Raw genomic sequence first — 26024 nt, 5'->3', positions numbered from 1 at the left:
TTTCCAGGTCCATGGTAGGGAATGGTGGCCAATGGAATTAGAGCCCACTACTAAGACAGTGGGAGATAGTGGTCATCCAAATTATAAGGAGCTGGGACATCAGAGAATTTCTTTTCTTTTCTTTTTTTGATTTTTAATATTTATTTATTTAACTTTTAACATTCATTTTCACAAAATTTTGGGTTACAAATTTTCTCCCCTTTTGTCCCCTCCCCCCACCCCAAAACACCGAGCATTCTAATTGCCCCTATCACCAATCTGCTCTCTCTTCTATCATCCCTCTCTGCCCTTGTCTCCATCTTCTCTTTTGTCCTGTAGGGCCAAATAACTTTCTATACCTCTTTACCTGTATTTCTTATTTCCTAGTAGCAAGAACAGTACTCGACAGTTGTTCCTAAAACTTTGAGTTCCAACTTCTTTTCCTCCCTCCCTCCCCACCCCTTCCCTTTGGAAGGCAAGCAATTCAATATAGGCCATATCTGTGTAGTTTTGCAAATGACTTCCATGATAGTCATGTTGTATAAGACTAACTATATTTCCCACCATCCTATCCTGTCCCCCATTACTTCTATTCTCTCTTTTGATCCTGTCCCTCCCCAAGAGTGTTGACCTCAAATTGCTCCCTCCTCCCCATGCCCTCCCTTCCATCATCCCCCCCACCCTGCTTATCCCCTTATCCCCCACTTTCCTGTATTGTAAGATAGGTTTTCATACCAAAATGAGTGTGCATTTTATTTCTTCCTTTAGTGGAATGTGATGAGAGTAAGCTTCATGTTTTTCTCTCACCTCCCCTCTTTTTCCCTCCACTGAAAAGTCTTTTGCTTGCCTCTTTTATGAGAGATAATTTGCCCCATTCCATTTCTCCCTTTTTCCTCCCAATATATTTCTCTCTCACTGCTTGATTTCATTTTTTAAAAATATGATCCCATCCTCTTCAATTCACTCTGTGCTCTCTGTCTCTATGTGTATGTGCGTGTGCATGTGCATGTGTGTGTGTGTAATCCCACCCAGTACCCAGATACTGAAAAGTTTCAAGAGTTATTGTCTTTCCATGTAGGAATGTAAACAGTTCAACTTTAGTAAGTCCCTTATGACTTCTCTTTGCTGTTTACCTTTTCATGCTTCTCTTCATTCTTGTGTTTGAAAGTCAAATTTTCTTTTCAGCTCTGGTCTTTTCATCAAGAATGCTTGAAAGTCCTCTATTTCATTGAAAGACCAATTTTTCCCCTGAAGTATTATACTTAGTTTTGCTGGGTAGGTGATTCTTGGTTTTAGTCCTAGTTCCTTTGACTTCTGGAATATCCTGTTCCATGCCCTTCTATCCCTTAATGTAGAAGCTGCTAGATCTTGTGTTATCCTGATTGTATTTCCACAATACTTGAATTGTTTCTTTCTAGCTGCTTGCAATATTTTCTCCTTGACCTGGGAACTCTGGAATTTGGCCACAATGTTCCTAGGAGTTTCTCTTTTTGGATCTCTTTCAGGTAGTGATCTGTGGATTCCTTGAATACTTATTTTGCCCTCTGGTTCTAGAATCTCAGGGCAGTTTTCCTTGATAATTTCGTGAAAGATAATGTCTAGGCTCTTTTTTTGATCAAGGCTTTCAGGTAGTCCCATAATTTTTAAATTGTCTCTCCTGGATCTATTTTCCAGGTCAGTTGTTTTGCCAATGAGATATTTCACATTATCTTCCATTTTTTCATTCTTTTGGTTTTGTTTTGTGATTTCTTGGTTTCTCATAAAGTCATTGGCCTCCATCTATTCTGTTCTAATTTTGAAAGAACTATTTTCTTCAGTGAGCTTTTGAACCTCCTTTTCCATTTGGCTAATTCTGCTTTTGAAAGCATTCTTCTCCTCATTGGCTTTTTGAACCTCTTTTGCCAATTGAGTTAGCCTATTTTTCAAGGTGTTATTTTCTTCAGCATTTTTTTGGGTCTCCTTTAGCAGGGTGTTTACTTGTTTTTCGTGCTTTGCTTGCATGTCTCTCATTTCTCTTCCCAGTTTTTCCTCCACCTCTCTAACTTGATTTTCAAAATCCTTTTTGAGCTCTTCCATGGCCTGAGCCCATTGAGTGGGCTGGGATACAGAAGCCTTGACTTCTGTGTCTTTCCCTGATGGTAAGCATTGTTCTTCCTCATCAGAAAGGAAGGGAGGGAATACCTGTTCACTAAGAAAGTAACCTTCTATAGTCTTATTTTTTTTCCCTTTTCTGGGCATTTTCCCAGCCAGTGACTTGACTTCTGAGTATTCTCTTCACACACACTTCGCCTCCAGATCTGCCCAGCCAGAGCTTGGGGTCTGAGATTCAAATGCTGCTTCCGAGCCTCAGGGCTTTCGGCAGGGGCAGGGCTGCTATTCAGTGTGAGATTAAGTTCAGGTGATCAGGTGGGGGCAGGGCCGCCTCACAGGCTCAGTTCCCTCAGGGGGTTTATGCAGAGACCTTCAACAATGGATCTGTGCTCCTGCCTGGTTGGGGAGCCCCTTGTCCTCTCCCACCTCCGCTGCTGCCTCCCAAGGGGGCCTGAGTTATGGGGGCACCCCATTCCCCTCTTGGCAAGCCTAGAAGACCCTCTCACCAACCTTTGGGGCCCGTGGGTGGAAGGACCTGCGCGGCCACTGGAGATTCCATGCCTGAACCCGCTTGGATCTGCTCCTCTCGGTGCCACGCAGCCAAGGCAGGGCTGCTCGGCGATGGACCTTTCGCGTCAGGTCTCTCTGGAACAGAAATCTCATTGTTCTGTGGCTTCTGCTGCTCCAGAATCTTTTTTACAGATATTTTATGGGCTGTGGGTTGGGAGCTAGCGTATGTGTGTCTTTCTACTCCACCATCTTGGCTCCTCCCCTCATCAGAGAATCTTGCTCATTCCTTTCCTCCACCACGTATAATCTTCAAGAATCCAAGTCCAGTTCTATGTCTTCCCACCCTCTCCTCATGCTTTTTTGTATTTCCAGTTACTGTCTCACTCCTTCAAATGTGGAAAAGGCAAATCACATCTGACAGAGAATCTAAAATGTCGAAGCTGGATCAGTGACTCAGGTTCTCTGGTCCCCAAGGTTAACTTGACCTTGTTCTATTGATGGACCTGGCCACAGTGAGAGAGGATTCCTCTAGGGAAAAACAGGCATTTTTTCTAATAGCCATTCTTCTTGGAGCTGTCGTTGCCAATCAGAGGGAGTATGTGTAAGAGGAGGTGCTTTTACTAAAGTGGACAGACTCTTTCTTTCAGAGCTGTCAGGACCTGATGAGAGGGAGTGAAGGGAGAAGATATCATGAGTGAATCTGATTCTCTACATGGAGCAAGAGATAACCTATAATAAGGTGCCAACTTCTGAAATGACTCTTCTAGGTGTCGGCCCGGTTACTATCATCTGGACAGAGGCAACCCTGAAGGATGTACCCAGTGCTTTTGCTATGGCCACTCAGCCACCTGCAGCAGTTCAGGAGTTTACAGTGTCTACAAGATCGCCTCTACTTTCCATCGAGGTAAAAGCTGTTATTTGCTTGGGTTTCCCAGGAAATATGTATTCACAGACCCTAATGAGCAGAGGCCTCATTTCAGGAGCACATTTCTTTAGGAAAGATCAAAAATTTTGAGCAGAAATGAACCTTGTGAGTCATCTACCCCAACAGCTCTTCCTCCTGTTTTTACAGATGAGCAAATGAAGGCTCAGAGCATCAAGGTCTCACAGAGAACCAGAGCTTAAACTCAGGGCCTTTGCCTCCAAAGCAAGTGGTTTTTCCCATTGTCAGGATGTAGGCTTCTGCTTGGGTGGTAGAGTATGGCATGAAGTAGTCTTCTGATATGTTATTTCTTCAGAACACTGAATAATAATGATGATAATACCCTGATACCTCAGAATAATTCACAGGTGAAGAGTTTACTTCCACAGTTGTTGTTTTTTTTTTATTTCCACAAAGTTTTAGTTTTAGAAAAATAATCCAAAAATTACCAAGCAGCTAAATACTGATTAGTGTGAATAATGAATTCCACGAAGTGGTCCCATTATTTAAATCTGCACTGTATATTTCTATTAGGCTGAAACCAATGACTGTACTTTACATAACTTTGAAGAGGGTAAATTTGAACGTGACCATTTTGTGGGTTCATTATTTGCACTAATCAGGACCTACCTATATATCTATTTTCCCTTGTTATATTCCCCCAAATCATCTCATGATTACAACACTTCTTCCAGAAGTGGAAGTGCTATCTAAGCTGGAGTTTCTCCTTGTATCTCTTGGACCACTTTGTCTTGCTGGGGCTTTGGTTGTGCAAATATAATGAGTATACAATCTTGATATGATCTTGAGGTGAGGTATGTGGGTGGCAATAACCACAGGGAGGAAGCAATTGCTACCCCTACCCCCCAGAATATTGTCATCCTTACACAAGGCTTCAGTCACCCTGTGCTAGTTCTGATTGTGGTCAAAAGCACCCTAAGTAAAATTTTTAAAATTTGTTTATTTTCTAGATGCTGACGGCTGGAAGGCTATCCACAGAAACAGAGCCCCTGCACCGCTTCAATGGTCCCAGCGCCACCATGATGTGTTTAGCATAGCCAGGAGATCTGACCCTATCTATTTTGTAGCTCCTGGTATGTAAAGAACTGTATTTCTTCTATGGGTTGCTGACTTTTATGACATGAAAATCAAGTTGATGAATTAAAGGGGGGAAATGTGGAAGCCAGGCATCCAGTGCTCTACTGCTGTGACTGTATGTCTTAACAGTGGAACAATGAGCTTTAGAACTCTGGAAATAGTAACAACCATAACCTTATACCTGCTTAACACTTTGACATTTACAAAGGACTTTCACATGTATTATTATTTTGTGTGAGCTTCATAAGTAGCTTGTGAGGTAAGCAAGAGGCAGGCATCTTCACCTCCATTTTTCTATTTGGATTCAGAGATTGTAAATGAAGTGGCTAAGATTACATTCAAAAAGTGATGGAGATAGTAACTGTTTTCCTGAAGTAATGTATTCTCCATCTAACTTTAAATGACAATAAACCTAATGATAATCTCCATTTTACACATGAGGAAACTGAGGCTGAGATAAGTTTTTAAATAACATTTATTTTTTGTCTAATTACAAGTAAAGATAAGTTTTAACATTTGTTTTTTAAAATTTTGACTTCCAAAGTTTCTCCCTCCTTCCCCCCCTTTCTCCCTGAGATGCTAAGCAGTTTGATATAGGTTATATATGTGTAATCATGCAAAACACATTTCTATATTAGTCATGTTGTGAAATAAAATATATACCAAAGCACACATATGCACACATACATCCACACACAGAGAAAGTGAAAAACAGTATGCTTACAGTACACAGACTCCATCAGCTCTTTCTCTGGAGGTAGATAGCAGTTTTCATCATGAGCGCTTTGGAATTGTCTTAGATCACTGTATTGCTGAGAATAGTGAAGTTATTCACAGTTGATCATGGTGCAATCTTGCTGTTACTATGTATAGAGTTTTCCTTCCTCTGTTCAGTTCACTTTGCATCAGTTCATGTAAGTCTTTCCAGGTTTTCCGAAATCATCCATCCTGCTTATCGTTTCTTATAACAAAATAGTAATCCATTACAATCATAAAGCCACAGCTTGTTCACTCATTTCTCAACTTCCAATTCTTTGCCACCACAAAAAGAGCTGCTAAAAATATTTTTGTATATATAGATCCTTTTTTAAAAAATCTCTTTGGGATGCAGACCTAGTAGTAGTATTGCTGGATCAAAGAGTATGCATTGTTTTATAGAGGCTGAGAAAAATTAAGTGACTTTCCTAGGATGTCCCAACTAGGAAGTGTCGGAGTCACATTTGAACTCAGATCCTCCTTATTCCAGGTCTAGCACTCTGTCTACTGTACCATTTACTGACCTAGAAAATTAAGAGACTCTCCCCTACACTGGGCCTGTACAGACTCTGTGACTAGCCTTGGTGGACCATTGAGGGGGAGGAGTAGATAAGGGTTTGCTCCTTCATACCTGTGCTCTCGTCCAAGGCCCCTTTGTCTGAGATGCATTACTTCCCTCCCCAACCATCCCCAGGAAGCTCTGCCCAGGTATCAATAGTGATTACCCCCTATTGATTTCAATCTCTAGTGGCTTCTCTTATTTCCTAGCTTGTGGTAGCCACTCTACTTTAGCCTTGTTCACTGTCTCCTGCAGATATTCCCCCTGTGATTCAAATCCAGCATTAAAGTATCTCTTCTCCTTACCCCCAACACAATCTGCCATAGCTCCTCCTTTTAGAATTTAGCTATCAGAAGTACCCCTTGTAGTTTAGCTCCTACTTTTATTGATGGAGCTCCTCACTTTCCTCCTGCCAACACACCCTTTGGAAGTTAGCCTATAAGAAAAGGTCATTCTAGAACCTCTGTGTTTATAGCTCACAGACACATATCCAGATTAAACTGTCTCCATTATTTTTACCCTTTTCACCCAACGGAGTCCCAAGGCCCCTACCCTATCTTACAAAAGGATCTGCCTGTAGGGGTCCATGGGAATTCCCTCTTCTTTCAATACTCAAATGAGTTTCAGAATCTAAGTAATTTCTCTGTGATCCAATGACTCTGGTTTCCTTGCTGCTCTGAAAACAAGAACCTTTCTCCCAACCCTGGGCATTCTCAATGGTTGTCCTTCATGCTGGGAATGCTCTCCTACCTTCCCTAGCTTCCTTTAAGTCCAGAAAAAAATCTCACCTCCCACAGGAAGTCTTTTCCAACTTTCTTCATTTTAGTGCTTCTGCTCTGTTGATTTTTTTCCCATTTATCCCGTATATAGCTTACTTGCACACAATTCTCTTGCATGTTGCCTCCCCTATTAGACAGTGGGCTCCTTGAGGACTAGGATTATTTTTTGCCTTTCTTTGTATTCCTAGGGTTTAAACAGTGCTTGTCACATAGTGGGCACTGAATGAATGTCTGTTGACTGACTTACCTTAACAGCTCTGTAGTCCAATGCATTAGAGGCCGTGTGACCTAGGGGATAAAGAGGCCTTGGAATGAGGAAGACTGTGTCTGAGTCCTGCCTTTATGACCTTGGGCAAATCATTTAACTTCTCAGCATTCTCTGTAAGACTATAAGTTGCAGAGGTGTTGACCTGAATTGGTAAAGGGAGTTTCATGACCTGAGAGTTTCCTATAACAATGGAACCTCAGATTCAGACCCTCTTTTAAAGATTTTTTTCCAAATGATGTTTCTTTATGCAATTTCATCGCTAACTCTTTCTCTTTTTCCATGGCATTTTACTTCATAGCCAAATTTCTTGGGAACCAACAGGTGAGTTATGGGCAGAGCCTGTCTTTTGACTACCGTGTGGACCGAGGAGGGAGGTACCCTTCTGCCCATGATGTGATTCTGGAGGGAGCTGGTCTTCGCATCTCAGCCCCTTTAATGCCACTTGGGAAGACATTGCCGTGTGGAATCACCAAGACATATACATTCAAGTAAGCAGACATATTCAGGGTTGAGTTGACCCTACCTATGATGCCTTCTTCATTACTGAATGCTCTTAGAATGGTGCTTAGTACATAGAAAGGGTTTAATAAATGTTTGTTGACTGGTAATAAATCAATGAAAAATTTATTAAGCATTTACTACGTGCCAAGCTTTTACACTGTGCTAAGCTTTGGAAATACAACTACAAAGATGAAGACAGTCCCTGCCTCCAAGGAACTCCCATTCTAATAAGGAGAAGTCACACATGTAGGGGAGTAATGGCAAGGACAGATATTTTGGCTTGGAAGGGTACAGGGATGGTGAATGGAGCCACATAAGGGAATGGATGGACACACTCTTTCCAGGAACACAGAGTTGATTGGATTATGTTCCAAACCTGGAACAGGGTGGGGAGGAGGGGACAAGGGTTGTGTGTCCAGAAGCATAGGAGCTGCTGAGAAGTCTGGGGAAGGAAATGAACCTTATCTAGTAACTGAGGTAAGTAACTAACCTGAAAAGAGGATTGTCAGAAGTAGGAGTTCCGTATACAAAAGGCCATGCACTCAGTCCTAAAACTCAGATCTCCTGTATGTGAGCAAACTGTTAGCAAAGGGGGTTCTACCTTCTGTTTAATTCAAGTCAATTAATATTTTTAAAGGGTCAACTTTTACCTTTCTGAGTGTTTGTGCAGGATGACACTGATCAGTCCCTGTTCCCAGATTATAAGGTCTGGTTTATGATGAGGAGGGCTGTGTGGGGAGAGTGTGATTATTATTTTTTTAAAAAGCTTTCGGTTTTTAAATATACAGACTGAATGAACATCCGAGCAGTAGATGGAATCCTCAGCTGAGTTATTTTGAGTACCGCAGATTATTACGGAATCTGACAGCCCTTTGGATCAGAGCTACATATGGAGACTACAGTAAGTAACTAATAGGCCTGGAGGAACATTTCCAGGGGAAATTCACCAAGTTAGCAGCCGAACCATTCCTACAACATATATGTCCAGTCCCCTGGTTCCAGCTTGTGGCCTTCTTGAAATTCAAGTAAGGAAAGAGATAGTCACCAAAGATGTCAATTTATGATCCAGTAGAAATGTTAAAGTCCACAAGCAAGTACTGAGCACGTTCTATGTGCCAGGCCCTGAGCTAAGTGCTGGAAGTACAAATATGAGCAAAAAAGGAAAGCAGTCCCTGTGCTCTTACATTCTAACTGGGAAAGACAAAACATAAAAGGAAGCTGAAAGGTAGGGGGAGGGGTGGGTGGCATTGATGGCATAGAAAGGGAAAAGGGGTGAAAGCTGGTTAGTCTGGGCCCTTCCTCAGAATGGAGGTTCCAGAACTAACTCACCCATGGGAGAAGAGGGCTGTAGGAGCAAAGAGATCTTCAAAGGTAAGAAGGCTGCTATGTGTATATATGTACACATGTATGTATATATCAATACCTATGTATAAATATATCCATGTTCAATGGTAGCCTTGGGGTGGCAGGTAGGGGGGAGGAAGGGGAAAAAAGAAAAAATAAAAAGTGTACAGCAGAGAACAAAAGAAAACCTACAGGGAAGAAAAGAAAACATGAACAGCTTTCAACATAATACACGATAATATATAGGCTTTCTTGAAATGAAGAGTTATTGCTATACATTCTGAATCCTCCCCTCTGTTCTACTGTGCACATGACATGTTTTTTCTTTTCTTATTTTATGTTTGTTTATAATGTTTCTTTTTATTTTCTCATTATGTACTTAAGTTTTAGTATTTGTCTAAAATAGAAAAAAATTTTAAAAAAAGATGAGAAGGCTGAGTCATACTCTGTGGAAATGCCACAATTTTGTTAGTCTATGTTCCTTTTTTACCAGTGTAGCAGGACAAAGGAGGAATTTTTCTGTCCTTGAGTTTTAGTCAAATACGTCTGGACTCATAATAATTTACCAGATTGTCCTTACTCTTAAGTTTAGTGCTGGATCCACCATGCCATGCTGACTCTCTTTTTGGCCTATACGCAGACACCTACCCATTAATAGAGAGGTATATTTATCTGCAAATGGTCACATGGATCACACCCACATTTGGAAAACCATTTAGGGTCATTCACACTCCTTGGAATACCTTTAGCCTTGAACTGAACTCATTTCAATAAACAAATAGGATTATAGGATGACCTTTTTCTTTTGGTCCTGCCTTTTACAGATCTCTAGTTTATTTAATGTTTTGTCATGTGAACTAGTTTCCATAGTGGAAGCTCTCCAGAATCTTCTATGAATATTTAGTTAATTTTAGTATAAAATTAGACACAGTACAATACCTCGGAGACTAAAGAAGGGTTATATTAAGATTATATACTGAAATGTGGTAAGACATTTGTCAAGACTATCTAGATTTGTATATTTCTAACTTTTGGTCAGTCCCCATTGTTCTGACTCTACAAAGTGCCTTTCCCAGCTTTTCAGAGTTGTAGAGATAAAATTCTCAAAGTCTAAATATCATATGTGAATGCTTAGGATTGTTTGGCTTTCCTGAAGTCAGTGAATCTTTGGACATTTTCATAAGCATAGACCTTCTTCAAAGCATGTAGATATTTCAGCTGATGGACTCAAATCATACAGTCCAAGGAATCATGGAATTTTAGGGTTACAAGAAATCTTAAAAGATGAAATTTACAGATTTATTCATTTACACATGCAGATACTGAGTCCCAAGAAAATGGTGACTTGTGAAAAGTCATACAATTAATAAGTGGTAGAACAGGGACCAAAACTGAAGCCTTACGATTCCAGGTCTGGTATTTCTTTTCAAATCTTGTGTCCGGTTCTTTAAATTCACAGGCTCCATTTTGTGGTTTGATTAGGTTTTCCTGTCCAGGTTGTTACAATGAGCAGAAATCACAAAAATCATGCTGATGGTGTCTGCTGTCTTATTCCAGATCTCAGTTTGGCCCTCAGTGCTGCTCACTGGTCCACTTATTCATCATTTGTAAAGCCTTTCTGTCTCATTTCTCACAGAATTGGTGAGGGATTTCTTTTTCATTATCCTCAAATTCTCAGTTTTCCCTGTGTTCTTCCCTCAGACCTAATGACCCTGCCTGCTACTTGATTCAGAATCTTGAGGGCTTCTGATGTAAGCTTCCTCAATTCTCCATTTCCAAACTTCCAAACGTGTGTTTCTTCACCCCTCTTCTCTTCCTTATCAGAGGGAAGAAGAGGCGGTTTTCTTTCTTTTCAATGCTGTGCCCTTGATCACCCTTTTGCCCTCTTCAGGACCTTGTGACATCAATCATTCTCCCCTCTCTCTTTGGCATCCCTACTGGCTCTTTTCCCTTTGTCCAAAAACGTGTTCAGGTCTTTCCAATCCTTTTTAAAAAAATCTTTCAAACATGCTAATCTCTTGCACTACTATTTCATTTCTTTTCTTTATCTGCTAAGATTCTATAACGAGTAGGTTCACTTCTTAAGTCCCTGCAATATGGATTCTACCCCCACTGATATATTGGAACGGTTCTCTCCAAAGTCAGCAATGAATAAGTCCAAAGTGCTATTTTCAGACCTTGTTACCCAAGTAGCCTGACATCGTCTCTTCTTCTGATTTCCGCGATGCTGCGGTCTATTGGTTCTCTTTCTCTCTCTCTGACCTTCTTAATTGACTCTTCCTCCTATTCTCCCTTAAAAGTCAGCATTTCCTAAGGCTTTGCCCTTAGCCTTCTTCTCCCATTTGTATTCTCTCTTGGTGTTTTCATCCAACCCCAAGACTTCAATGTGACACCTGCATTTATTACTGTAAAATCTAAATTTCTGTTTAGTGAGGATGAAGAAATGATTTTTCATCATTTGGGCTATTATCTTCCTTCCCTAAGGGAACTATTTTAACACACTGGCATAAAAAATGAACAGCAATCATTTCTTTTTTCAAAAATATTTTATTAATAGTTTTTGTTTGTGTTTCATCTTCGCTTTCAAATATACCCCTACCAACTTCTCTACCCTAAGAGCCTTCAAAGAAGGGAGAGAAAGCAGATCAGGAAAACCAATCAATTATGACAATATAATAATTATTAATAATAGCTAGCATTTATATTTTAATGTTTGTAAAGAGCTTTACAAATACTTTTTTATTTCACATATATGTGCTATATACATATATAGCACAATATAAACTACACACACACACACACACACACACACACACACACACACACACACACACACACACACACACACACATGATTCCGTACCCATGGTCCTCTCTCTCTTCAAAGAAGTGAGGGAGATACCTTTCCTTAATTCTTCTAGACCAAGCTTGGCCATTATAATTTACAGTGTTTGATTTCATTTTTTTGAATGGTAGTCATTTTTGATCTGAAACAAAAGAAAAGAAAACCCAGTACTAAACTTCATCTTTATCCTTATGGTCCCTGTTCTTCTACCAGTTACTTCCTTTTTTTGACTGCCTTCTTGGTATTTCAGGCACTGGGTACATTGATAATGTGACCCTAATATCAGCTCGTCCCATCTCTGGGGCCCCAGCACCCTGGGTTGAAAGATGTGTATGTCCTACTGGGTATAAGGGACAATTCTGCCAAGAATGTGCCCCTGGATACAAAAGAGACTCTGCCAAACTTGGACCTTTTGGAAGTTGTATACCATGTAACTGTCAAGGTGGAGGAGCCTGTGACCCAGACACTGGTGAGAGAAACTGAACCAACCTTCTGAGGGGGGTGTAGATGGTTAAGAGATATGTAGATGTGTGTGTATAATATTATACATGTGTATGTAGTGATATTGTGTGGGTATAAATGTATATGTACATATAGTATATATTTGGATGTGACCACACGTGCACATAAACATGCAGGGGCTTGTTTACCAAACATGAGACCAAAAATGAGGGGCTTAGACCAAATTACCTCTTCTCTTATACACACGACATACATGCATAAACACATGTGTTTATATTGAATATGTGTTGCACACATGTATGGGTTTGTGTGCACATGTATGTGTATATATGTGTGATGCATGTATCTATGTGTCTATATGTGTGTGCATGTAACTGAGGGAGCAAAAGGGGTAGAGGATGGGAATTGTGGCTGATACTGACTTCTGTTGGTATAAGAAGAATGAAATGAAATAGGGGAAGACACATTCCTTCAGTTTCACGCAGTTATGGAAATTCTCCATGTTGTGAGAAAGCTAAGCTGCAGGATATTGGTCACCTTGGTTCATTCTGGTTGGAGGAGTTGGTGTCATGTTGTGGATGAGTTGTGTCTGACTCCTCATGACCCCACTGCGGGTTTCCTTGGCAAAGATACTGGAGTTGTTGGCGATTTCCTTCTGTAGCTCAATTTACAGATGAGCAACTAAGGCAAACAGGGATAAGTGATTTGTTCAGGGTTCACACAGCTAGTAAGTGTCTGAGACTGGATTTAAACTCATACAGTGAGTCGTCCTGGTTCCAAGCTCAGCATTCTATCCACTGCACCCAGTAGATACTCTACATCCCTACAGTTACAGTCAGGTTGCAAGACTTTTGCAGGAAGACCAAAGAAGACATGGGTCCTAGATGAATGTGGCAAGTTATAACAAATGGTGTCAGGCTGTACAGAACGGTGGGGATGGTCCTAGATTTGGGTGAAGGATGGCTCTGCCTCCACTTGGCACTTAGTGAGAAGATGCCGCCACAGGGTTTGGTGCTAGGGCAGTGGGAGCCTTTGTTCCCTTGACAGGGTTTGGGGAGGGTTTGAGGGATTCAGGACTTTGTCTTAGCAGGTTCTGTTCACCAGGCAGCATCCAGGCTACAGAAGTCATTTCAGTTGATTTAATATGTACTTTTGCTCATCTTACTTTCCAGGAGATTGCTATTCAGGGGATGAAAACCCAGACATTGACTGTGCTGACTGCCCCATTGGTTTCTATAATGATCCCCAGGACCCCCGCAGCTGCAAGCCATGCCCTTGTCAGAATGGTTTCAGCTGCTCTGTGATGCCAGAAACGGAGGAAGTCGTCTGCAATAACTGCCCGCAAGGGATCACTGGTAATGGCAGTGCTGCCTTTACAGCCTGGTTGATTTCTGTTCTGACAAGAATGATGCTGTATAAACAACACTCATATCTAGGGACAGATTTTTACAACTTCTAAATCCACTTTTTTTTTTGGTCCCCAGTTCAAATCCCAGCTCTGGGACTTATTCTCCATGTGACGTCAGATGAATGGCTTTTTATCTCTGGGTCTCATAAAAATGAGGAGCTTAGACCAAATTACCTCCTCTCTCTAAACCCTCATTTTTCAGATAAGATTATTAAGGAATTCAGAGTTGTATAATCCAACCTGCACACAAAACTCATATCTACAAAATCCTTAAGAACTGGCTATGCAGCCTCCACTTGAATACCTCAAACGATAGGGAACTCAGTGCCCTGCCTCCGCTTTTAAAAAAAAATCATAGAAACATTTGTCTATTTTCAGTCCCAAAGAGTGATTACAGGATCATAGATTTAGAGGTAGGAGAGACCTTGCTGCTGTTCAGTCATTTCTGACTTTTTGAGCCCCCTTTTTGGGGGTTTTCTTAGCAAAGATATTGGTGTAGTTTGCTGTTTCCTTCACCAGTTCATTTTACAAGTGAGGAAACTAGGGCAAACAGGGTGAGGTGACTTGCTCAGGGTTACACAGCTAGTAAGTGTCTGAGGCTGGATTTGAACTCATTAAGGTGAGTTTTCCAGATTCCGGGACCAGCACTCTTTCCACTATACTGCTGAGGAGAGACCCTACAAGTCAGATGATTAACCTTTTTATTCTACAGATGAGGGAACAGACATAGAGGGGGAATCATTTATCACTTTAGATTTGTCACACAGGCAGTAAATGGAAGTCAGAATTTGAACTCAGGTCCCATGACACCAGGTTCATCAGGAATGTTTAATACTCTCCATTGTACTATACGGGCCTCCCAAAGTCATTCTCTGAAATAAATGGAGCTGAAATAAATGGAGCTCCCATTGATTTGGGAGATCCCTAAAACTATGCAAATTACAGATCATGACCCAGTCCTACCTGCCCATTCTGTAAGATTCCCAAAAGTTTGCCTTATGCTTGATTCACTTTCTTCCAACATGTCAAGGGTACCAGTGGAACATTTTAACCGTTTACTTGTCATCCCTTGCCCCTGACCCAAGACCATCCCATCTTCTCTTTTGATTGTACAATTCCTTGGGAGTTTCCTTAATTTCTCTTCTCCTGAGTTCTTCTCGGCCATATTTTGTAGCCTGCTCACCCCTACCATGAGTTCTTCGTGTACTGCACCATGCTCTCTCTCCCCAGTACAGGGAAAAAGGAAACTAAACACCTACAGTCTCTAGGGGTTAGCTGTGTGGATCCCGCTGTTTCTTAAAAACTAGAGAGCTAGTCATCTGGGAGGAAATCAAATAATTTGGGACATAGGGTCACAGTTATAGAGGTGAAGAGGACTGTGGGCACCATCTAGTCCAGCCTCCACAGTTACAGAAAAGGAAACTGAGACCCTGAAAAATCAAATGACTTGCTCAAGGTAACCATGTAATAAACTGTAGTCCTCTGACTCTTAGCCCAGAGTTTCCAGTACTCCACAAAGTGAATGTTGTACTCATGAATCTTTGGTTCATTCTTGGACCAAACAGCTTGATTGTGACCTGTGGTGTCTTCCCGATGCCATTGTGGGCTGGCATCCTTGGAATGACACCACCTTACCTTTTCCTGGTCTTTTAAGACCCTCCCTTTACTGTTGGTCAGTATTATCTTTGCTTGTCTGTCCCTCCCCAGGTGCTCGCTGTGAGCTCTGTGCTGAGGGCTACTTTGGAGACCCCTTCGGTGAAAATGGTCCTGTGCGGCCCTGCCAGCCCTGTCAGTGCAACAACAACAATGACCCCAATGCACCCAGGAAATGTAATCATTTGACAGGGGAATGTTTGAAATGCATTTATAATACAGCCGGCTTCCATTGTGACCAGTGCAAAGAGGGCTACTTTGGGAATCCTCTGGCTACCAATCCATCGGATAAATGTCGAGGTAGGAATGTGACCCTGGAGGAGTTGATGGTACGTGTGGTGTGTGTGTGTGTGTGTGTGTGTGTGTGTGTGTGTGTGTGTGTGTGTGTGTGTGTGTGTGTGTGTATGTATATCCGAATGCAAGTGTGAGACCTTTCCCATTTCCAGCCCCCATTGTAGCTGCTGGTGCTTTCTCTATGAGATCACTGTTCATGCTCTGTATCTGTCCTGTATGGACCTAGATTTTTACATGTTGCCTTCTCCATTAGGATGTGAGCTCCTCGAAGGCAGGTGCTATTCTTTTTATTACTTTAAGATGTGTCCCTATAGCTTAGCAAATTTCTGGGCACACAATAAGCACTTAATAGATGCTTGCTGATTGATTACTAATTAGGGATCCTCTGTGAGGGCTGAGGCAAGGGCCAAGCAGCATTGTGTCAAAGGAATGAGGGCCTCTAATGGGTTAAAGCTGAGTGAGGAGCCGCAGGAAGCCAGGTTTACATTCCTAAGAGGAAGTGGAGATAAAAAGGGGCCATGGCTTGGGTCGAATCCTGAGGCAGGTAGAAAGTGGCTGCCAAACCTGTTGGGGGAGAGTCATAAATGGCTCCAGAATAAGGCAGAACAAACTAAATCTAAGAGGGGAACAGGGTGTCTATTATAAAGTGGTTTAAGAGGTCCTTGCAGGAAGTCAGCACAACTGGGGCTTGGAATGAGTGACTCTCAAAGCTTCCCTTGGAAAGATTCTGCTTTTGAGTCAAGTATCTTAAAGGATTCCTAAGTCTAATCCTGCGCCACTGTTTTGGATACTACTCCACTCACAGGACTGTTGAAAGATAAAGGCTCTGTAAACCTTTAAGGCTCTTATATAAATGTGAGTTATTATTTCAGATGAAAGGAATTATTATATATCATTCCTCACAGTATCATAGATTTAAAGCTGGAGAGAATTTTAGAAGCCATCATGTCTAGGTTCCTTACAGATGAGGAAACTGAGACTCTGGACAGTTAAATGACTACCCAGGATCACACACCTCTTAAGCTTTAGGAGGAGGATTTGAACCCAGGGTCTTGTCCAAGGTCACGCAGCTAGAAAGTATTTGAGGTCAGATTGGAACTTGGGTCTTCCTGATTCCAGACCCCAGCATTCTAACCACTGTACCACCCAGCTGCCTTGTTCTCCTCTGTCAATTCAGGTCTTATGTGTTGCATGCCAGTGGTAGGTCTAGTAATGAGTTCAATACTTAGGATGGGGACTTGATTTTGTGACCTCTGGCCCTAGAGGATCCAGACTAACTCTGGATTTTACCAGGTCCCCAGGATCCCAGTGAGATAATCAAGGCCTGAGTGTTCCTTGGACTTCTGGACTTGTCAGAATCCCTAATCCCCCTTCAAAGAAACCTGGATGCCTACAGGGGCCCCTAATGCAATCCAGTGTATCAGAGGCTTCATAACTAGAGACGGTGGGAAAGCATTCTTTGGAATCAAAGGAAATGGGTTCAGACGTTTCCTCTGACAATTACCACCTACGTGACTTTAGGGCAAAAAGTCACTTAATCTCCCTTATAATCAATTTCCTTATTTTTTATAATGAGGAAATTGGAATAAATGGCCTCTGGGTCTCTTCTAACTCTAGATCCTATGACTGAAGATAACCAGATACCTGTGTGGGTCCCCAAAACTACTGCCAGTGAAAATGAATCCTCTAGGAATCTCCTGGTTCAGATTATTTCTTACCCAACCTCAAGGCACTCAGACAGAGTGTTAGGAATGCCAGAGCTCATTGTTCAACAAAGTCTGGGTTCAGCTTCTCTTTGATGCTTTCCATAGCTGTTTTCTCCTGGGTTATGGTTTGACTTTATCTCTTAAACTGAGCTTGGTCACTATTTGAACCAGATATTTCAACTTTTCCAAAAGCAGACATTGGAATTGATTGGACACGAATCTTCCTGCTATTTCTGTGCTGGGCCAACGTCTTCTTGGCACGAAGACTATTTATGTAACAGCTATACAGTTTAGTGAACATTTTGGATGAAGTTAGTCAGTCAACAAGCCTTTGTTTACTATCTGCCAGATACAGTGATTATCACTGGTGCTTTGTCAGCTGGTGTGTACAAAGAAAGGCAAAACCACAGTCTCTGCCCTCCAAGTGCTTACAATCTAATGGACAAGACAACGTGCAAACAACTCTCTATATACAAGATATAGGCAGGACAAACCGGAGATAATCAACTGAATAAAGTCGTTAGCATTAAATGGGGCCAGGAAAGGCTCTTGAAGAAGGTGAGATTTGAACTGAGGCTTGAAGGAAGGTAGGGAAGCCAAGAGGTTAAGGTGAGGAGGATGTGAGTTCTAGGCATGGAGGACAGCCAATGAAAATGCATATGGCATTGGGAGATGGAGTGTCTTTGTGCAAAGCAGCAAGAAGGCCAGTGTTACTGGATTATATGGAGAAGTGCATTAAGGAGACTGGAAAGTTAAGAAGAGGCCAGTGTATAAAGGTTTTAAAAGTGAGATTTTATATGGATCCTGGAGGTAGTATTGAATAGGAGAAAGACGTGGTCAGGCCTACATTTTAGGAAGATCACTTTGACAGCTGAGTGGAGGATGGACTGGAATGGGAAGAAAACTGAGGCAGAAAGACACACCAGCAGACTAGTGCAGTAGGGTAGGTGTGAGGTGATGAGGGCTTGTACCAAGGCAGTGGCACTGTCAGGAGAGAAGGAGGTATAAATGAGATGTCATAAAGGTTGAATTGACAGAATGTCACAACAGATTGGAAATGAGGGCAAGAGAATGAGAATTTGAAGAGGACACCTAGCGACTGGAAGGCCAGTGGTACCCTTGACAATTATAGGACAGTCAGAAAGAAGGGAGGAAGCAGATAATAGATTCAGGTTTGGGCTTATTGAGGTTAAGATATCAGTAAGACATCCCATTTAAGATGTACAGTAGGCAGTTGGAGATGTGAGGCCAGAGGTGAAGAGAAAGATCAGAAGTTGATCATCCTCAAGGGTGAGCTTCCAGTTTAGAGCTATAACTTTAGGAGAATTAATTTCTTGTGAAAGACATGGGCACATTTTGAATAGGTTGACTTTAGAAAGTACAAAAGTCTAAAGTAAAAGCAAATGTAAGGATGACATCTTGGAAAAAAAGAGAAAGATTAGGGCCAGATAGGTAGATTTGAGAATCATCCACAAGGAGATGGTAGAATCCATGGGAGCTGATGAGATCACTGAGGAAAATAATATAATGGGAGAAAAGTAGGTGGTCTAGGGCAGGCAACGAGAGACCGAAGGATAGATTGTTGTAGTATCTTTTAGTCTATGCATTTTTTCCTGTTCAAGAAGTTAGTTTCTGATGACAAGTAGTGAACAGAAACAGATATTATCTAGACCGGAAAGGGTCAAGAGTTCTCAGCACTGAGGACCTGATAGTCTTCATACTTATCTTGACTATACCTCTTTTTCCCTCCCTGAAGTTAGCCTGATTTAAGTTCTTCTCTACATTGTCCTATTTTCTCTAGCTTGCAATTGCAACTCAGTGGGATCTGAACCTCAGAGGTGTCGAAGTGATGGAAGCTGTATCTGTAAGCCAGGATTTGAGGGCGTCAATTGTGATCAATCAGCATTAACCAGCTGTCCGACCTGCTACAACCAAGTGAGGGTTCAGGTAAGTTCTTTTCCTAATGTTACCTGCCATCCAGAGCATTTCCTGTTTAAAGTCCACAAGTGTTTCCAGGATAAGAGCTCTATGGGTGGATGGGTGGGAGATGGTCTGGTGGGAGCAGCTGGAATTCTTTCTGGAGACTTAATTAGTGGTGTTAATGAAATGGTATTTAAGATCTTACAGTCCTTTTTGCATATTTTTTTTAAGGAATGCAATTAGAATATAGATCAATAAAATGTAAATTAATTTGAGAAGTTTTAATACAAAAGCTCTCCAGAATTCTCTCCAAAATTCAGAGAAGCATGTAAATATTTATCCTTCAGGATCCCAAAAGAACCTTAAATGTAGAACAAACTGAACTCTGGGCAGAAGTAGTTCAGAGTTTCTCAATAGGTCCTAGTCTCAAGGGTGGCAGGAAACCTTGATGTCCTTCTGTGTCCTGATCCTGTCCCCTGTGCTGGTTTCAGTTGGAGCAGTACTTGCAGCAGCTGCAGAGTTTGGAGGCTCTTGTTTTGAAGGTGCAGGCTGGTGGTGGGTCGCTGCCCAACGCAGAACTGGAAGGCAGGCTGAAGGAAGCAGAGGGGACCCTTCAGGACATTCTGAGAGAAGCTCAGATCTCTGAAGGTAATAAAGGACAACTTCCCTTCAGAGAGGAAAGGGAAGGAAGGGCCTCTATGGGGAGGTAGTCATATGCTATGGAGTTCCGCTGCTACGGTCAATGTCTCTAGGAACCTGAGTCCCAAGCCTTTAGCCAACCCTCTTCTTTTCTTTAGATGTAGCATGGTTCACTGGAAAGTGGGCTGAATTTGGAACCAGAGGTCTGGATTCAAATCTCAACTTTACCACTTGCTTCCTAAGTGATTTTAATGAAAGTGCTTTTCCTTAACTGTGGATCTGACCATACTCAATAAATTACAATGACTCCCTATTGACTTTGGCATCACCTATAAACCCTTCTCTTTGGCATTGAAAGCTCTGCACAATCTGGCTCCAACCTGGTACTGCCTTCTCCACATCTGAAGGTCCAACCAAACTGGTCCTCTCTCTGTTTCTCATATATGGTCTGCCTTCTTCCAACTCTGGCCATCCCTTACCTCTGGAATGCATTCCCACTTCACCTCCACCTCACAGAATTCCTCTCTTCCTTCAGGACGTAACTCAAGTACCACTTTCTACTCACAAACTTTCCTGATACTTCTCCTGTCTTTGCCTCTCCCCCCCGCCACTCCCCCAACAGCTAATGCTCCCTTTCCTAACTACCTGGCATTTATTTTGTATTTATTCTGTATAAATCTATTCTCTGTGTGTATACATATATAATAGTTTCTTTAATAGAATATGTTTCCTGAGGGCAGGGATTGTTCCTCTTTTTTTGTATAACCAGTGCCTCCCACATTGCCCAGCACGTGCTTAATAAATGCTTGTTGGTTGATTGATCATGGGCAAATTACTTCACCTCAATGGGCCTCTGGCTCATCATGTGTAAAATGAGGTTAAACATTAAGGTCCCATCTATCTTTGAATCTATGATCCCTTGATCTTCTTTGGAAGTTACCCAGGATGCATGGGGACAAACAGGACAATCAAATGACATTTGTACCTTTTATAATTGGGTCAGCCTAGTGGGCTTCTCTCTCTTTAGCCCTTTGTTAAATCCAGTGATTCCATAACGACCAACCCAGGAAGTACTCACTTTGTCTCTTTATATATGTCCAGGCTCTGGTAGGTCCCTGAAACTTCGCCTGGACAAGGCAAGAGCCCAAGAGACCAACTACCAGTCACGACTGGATGAGCTCAAGATGACTGCCGGCAGAATGCTGGCCCTGGGGAATCAGTATCAGAGCCAAGTCCAGGACACCCGGGGGCTGATTGCCAAGATGAGATTGAACTTGGAGGAAAGCAAAACATCTCTAAGCAACACTGTAAGTTCAGTTGTGTCCTGAGGCTGGGGTGGGGTGGTGGTGGAGGAAGGGAGGTGGGGGTGGGGGGACCCACCTTCACTCATTTGACCATTTCCATTTCTTCCCCCATCCTCTTACCTCTGCTCTGAGTTTTCTCCCATTATCTCTCAGACTTGAAATTCCCTTCCTTGTAACCCCTTAATCCCTACCTTTTGTGTTCTTTTCTCTCTATCAGATCCAGGGCTCTTTACCATTCTGCACCCCCTCTTGTTTCAACCCCTGTGCTGGACTCCTGCCTCTTCTCCCTTCATTCTGCTTAGTCCAAGAAATTATTCTAACGAGGACAGTGGAATCCTGAAAATGACTGTGGTGTGGGTCTTGTGCTTTTACCAGCCTTTCTCTGCGAGAGGCAAACCCAGATTACTCTCCACTAAAGAACTCTCCTAGTATGCCTCATTGTGGTAGGGAAGTGATCCTGGGTTCTCAGACTAGAGGAATGCAAGTTCAGGCAGGCCCAACCAAGCTAGAAAGGCCATGAGTCCAGGACCAGTTGATGAATTGTGATGTCCATCATTTGGTGACCAGTTTAGCTGAATTTGAAGAGATTCATCCCTAGGTTGGCTACAGGGTAATAACCTTTTGGGAGGCAGCTGGGTAGCACAGTAGATAGAGTGCTGGGCCTGGAGTGAGGAAGACCTGAGTTCAAATCTGACCTCAGACACTTAACATCTATGTAACTCTGGGCAAGTCATTTAGCTGCTATTTACCTCAGTTTCCTTAGCTGTAAAACAGAAATAATAATAGGACCTACTTCCCAGTGTTGTTGGAAGGATCGTTTGAGATAACACATAAAACATTTTGGAAATCTTAAAGTGTCATGTAAGTGCTAACTATTATCATTTTCAACCTCAGCAGTGCATGAGGTCTGTCAACCAAGGCATGGCAGGGTCCCAATCTGTTGGTAGAGGAAGTACTTATGTTGCCAAAATTAGAAATCCTTGACATATTGAGGTATAATCCAATTCCATAGCAGGAGGGATAGGATTAGTTAAATTCTGTTATTAAATCTGAAAGAAGGAGGGAGTGGTGGGGTGGTGGGAGACACAAGGTTCTAGGATCAGATGCTATCTTAGAGAAAACAGATCGACTGATGACTAGATACACTGAGGCTGGGAGGAGTATGGAGATATAGAAGCCATGCCACTGAGGATGGGGTGGCATCCACAGGAAAGGTGCTAAAGGGTCAGATTCCTCACTTCTGTAGGGACCAAGGTTAAGTGCTAGAACATAAGACCTTTCTCTCTATCCTTCTGCCCTCCAGAATATCCCACCTTCAGATCAATATGAAGGACCAAACAGCTTTAAAACACTAGCCCAAGAGGCTTGGAAGTTAGCAGACAGGTGAGTCACATTTGGTGCTATTAACTTGGAGGCCAAGTCTACCCGGGGATTGACTCACTCAAGCTGGAGATGTGACCACAGGGGCTCTCTGGCTGACCTCGCCCTGGGCTGAACAGTCATCCTCCTTCCTCTGTGTGGGTTTGAATCTCTTGACTTTTAGAGAACTGGAGGTCTCCAGATGTCCAATAGCGTAGGACTTCCTAACCTTTTTTGGGTCATAGATACTTTTGAAACCAATGGTCCTGATTTCAGAATAATGTCTTTAAATACATACATTATATACTCAGGATTACAAAGGAAGCTAATTCTAGTGAAATATTCTATTGAAATTCTGTTATCGAAAAATTTGTTATTGAAATTTCATTCGAAATTCTATTAGTTTTTTTTAAAGTCCACAGACCCTAGACTAAGAATCCCTGTAGTAGTACAAGGCACGAATGTTTTTTTTTGTAAGGAAGGGTCTGTGGATAGAGACTGGGAGCATTTCCTTCCCAGCTGCTCCAACTATGACTTGTTGGCTACAAACAAGTAGGGCATGGTTGTAGGCATGGTTCCTAGGGCCACCTGGAACTGAAACGAATGAGAACTTTGGGAACTCACTTTCTGTAGCTTTAGGGGACTTGAATGCTCCTTTCAAACCAAGCCCAGGAACAAGTAGCAACAAGTAGTGAGGAGGCAGGCTGGTTGGGGGCCAAGCCTGCAGTCAGGGGAGCTCTGCAGGAGCCTAATGCCTGCTGTAGAACACATGTTTGTGCTCCTGCATCCTTGGATCTCAGACCCTAAATCCAGATGCCTTTCAGATTTGTTCTTTGTGTGATGCCCAACTGGGGGTGGCAAACTTAGTCCATCTCCAATGGCTCAGTCAGTCCAAGGGGACTGGTTTGGACTGCTACAGGGTGAGCCATCATCTGGGCTATGCAATGCTTTCCTCAGCTTTTTTGGGGAAGGGCAGAAAGAACATCTGGGATGATTTTGTTGACAAAAGCTTCTCTCTTTGGACTCAGGCCCAGTTTAGGAGTGGACTAATGGGAGAAAGAAATAACCTGGCAGAAATATCGTGAGAAGCCTTGCTGACTTAGAAAAGGGCCTTGAGTTGTTGGAAATCACTTACCTTAGATTCAATATTTCCATTCCCTGAAAGGCCTCTGAGGATTTTATTCATGTAACAAACATTTATTAAGCACCTACTGTATTCAAGGGGCAGAGTATGGTATACTGTTATACCATAGTTTTTCTTCCCATAAAGATTGCACCGGGTCCAGAGTCTGCCTCTGTGTCTAGCTGTATGTAATTACCCCTTTGTGCTTCAAGAACTTGCTGGACCTACTCAAAATATTAAAATGGATCTGTGATCTCTCCAATGCCAGTATGTCCTCCAAAGCAACCCACCCCTGCCCATGCCTGCCCATTCTATCAGGCTCTCCCCCATGTTCTCTCATAAATTTCCCATACAGGATGTCTATCCAATTGGAAAGGAGGTACAGCCTTCCTCACTTTGTTTTGGCATTGAGAGTATGCCAGAGGAGAACCTGAGCCATCCCTACTTCATCCCTCATTGTTGACACATGGCCAGTCCATTTTCTTGCTCACTTAAATGGCATCTTTGACTCTGGGTCTTCTTAGTACTTCCTTATTTCTTACATGTTGTGGTGAACTTGACCTACTATGTGTATCTCCATAGTCCTCTGAGGGATACTCATTTTTAATTACTTACAGACTTTCTTATTCTAGGATTAACAGCCACACAACAACACTGGTAGGATATTGGAATTAAAAAACTGGGCCTTTGTTTCAGGGAGAAGTTTGGGGTCATTAAAGAAGTTTTATAATTTCTCAAAGGTAATTCAGTCCATTCTTTTCCTACCGAAAAATTCTGGACTCAAAAATGCCCATTTGTGATATCTATTCAAGATTATATGAACTCTGCAAGCTTACCATCTAATTCCATGTCATAATATGGACAATAGACCACATCTACATCTTGTAGATGTGTTGTGTCTTGTTGTTGTGTTTTCCACAAAGCCCTGCAGGAACCACTCATTGTGGTGTGGAGGTGACCCTGGGTTCTTGATGACTATATTGGATGAATATGTTGGATGGCAGTATCCATCATTTAAAAAAAGGTATTGAGTACAGTCCTGAGGTTTTACCTACTGAATAATGAAAGGTCTGGAAATCAGGTATTTTTATACATAAATAGGATACAGCCAAGAGGGAAAAATTCTTGGTTCTTTATTCTGGGATGGTTCTCCAAAACAGTGATATCAAACTCAAAATAGAAGCAGAAACCTTTAACCTCACATAAAGATCCCTGCAGGTACCTATTGACTTAGAAAACCACATAATAACATTATCTATGTCCTGTTCTATTTTTACTTATTTTATTAAACATTTCCCAATTGCATTTTAAGCTGGTTCAGGCAGCACTGTTAGGAGCGATATGTATCTGACATCTCTGTTCCAGAACATCCCATTATTTAAAGCATGCTCTATTACATATCTACTCTGAGATTCACTTTTCTTCTTCCCTTTCTGGGGCAAGTCTGCTCTGTCATTCCCTTTCTTTCAGCTTCCATCAAAAGGATTATGGCAAATGTCCAAACTTTGCTTTGAGAACTCTAATGAGATTTCAAATTCTTACTTTTCAGTCATGTAAAGTCTGCTAATGATATGGAACGACTGGCCGGGGAAACCAGGGATTATTCTAACCAAGCCTTGGAACTGGTTCGCAAAGCTGTGACGGAAGGAGTGGAAAGTAGCAATGTGGACAGCTCTGTGGTGCAAGGGCTGGTGGGAAAGTAAGTTCAAATTCACTACGCCGATTACTGGAAATGAGCCTGGCAGAGGAGCAGGGACAAATTTCTTATGGGAACCCAATGCGTCTGATTCTTTTCTGGTTAAGATAATAATAAAAACTCCTACATATGAGAGCTAAGAGTTGGCGTTTATAAAGCTCTTTAAAGTTTGGCAAGCTCTTTAACAAGCAGTAATGCCTCGTTTGATCCTTTCAACAACCCTGGGATGTAGGTGCTATTATTATACCCATTTAGGGAAACTGAGGCTGAGAGAAGGTATATAACTTGCCCAGGGTCACCCAGCTGGTAAGTGTCTGAGGTAGGATTTGAATTCAGGTCTTCCTGACTCCAAAGTTAGAGCTCTAGCCATCGCAGATTCTCACAATGGTCTCTTTATGTAGATTTGAAGAAGTCAAATCCCTGGCCCAGCAGTTGCAGAGGGAAGCTAGTCAAGCTAACACTGGAGCAGACAGATCTTTTCAGCAGAGCCTGCACCTCCTGAACTCCATTCCTCAGTACCCCAGGATCACCAACCAGGCCTTCCAGGTGAGGGGGCCTATAGGCACAAGCAGCTGAGGCATAAAGCTCTTCTCTCATCTTCTGGGTGTTCTACTCCCAGCCCCTCTCTACTGAGCCATTCCCCTAAGGCACCTTCCCTCATCCCAGCTTCAGGCTGAAAGAAGGGTCACTTTCCATTTCTTCTGCCTTTTTTCTATCTACCTTGTGAGAAAAAATTTCTGAGGAAGACTTGACACAACTTTTGTCTGTTAGAAGTGGCAAAATGTGAAGATAGCCGTTGATTTTTCTTA

At 42.1% G+C, this 26024-nt stretch overlaps 1 protein-coding gene across 1 annotated transcript in view; it reads left to right on the top strand.

Annotated features, from left to right (window-relative positions):
• The window catches only part of LAMC2 (laminin subunit gamma 2), a 72963-nt gene that overhangs the window by 35241 nt on the left and 11698 nt on the right, over positions 1-26024 (top strand). The window contains exons 5-17 of the mRNA XM_072648434.1: positions 3348-3484; positions 4474-4596; positions 7261-7450; positions 8252-8364; positions 11902-12120; positions 13286-13468; positions 15229-15474; positions 18976-19121; positions 19586-19742; positions 20835-21040; positions 22341-22420; positions 25069-25218; positions 25617-25761. Coding sequence (XP_072504535.1) covers positions 3348-3484; positions 4474-4596; positions 7261-7450; positions 8252-8364; positions 11902-12120; positions 13286-13468; positions 15229-15474; positions 18976-19121; positions 19586-19742; positions 20835-21040; positions 22341-22420; positions 25069-25218; positions 25617-25761 — 2095 coding nt within the window. The remainder of the gene's footprint in view (positions 1-3347; positions 3485-4473; positions 4597-7260; positions 7451-8251; positions 8365-11901; positions 12121-13285; positions 13469-15228; positions 15475-18975; positions 19122-19585; positions 19743-20834; positions 21041-22340; positions 22421-25068; positions 25219-25616; positions 25762-26024) is intronic.

The sequence above is a fragment of the Notamacropus eugenii genome, chromosome 2 (genome assembly GCF_028372415.1).
Source record: "Notamacropus eugenii isolate mMacEug1 chromosome 2, mMacEug1.pri_v2, whole genome shotgun sequence".
Lineage (NCBI taxonomy): Eukaryota > Metazoa > Chordata > Mammalia > Diprotodontia > Macropodidae > Notamacropus > Notamacropus eugenii.
This window is presented reverse-complemented; position numbering and strand designations above follow the sequence as displayed.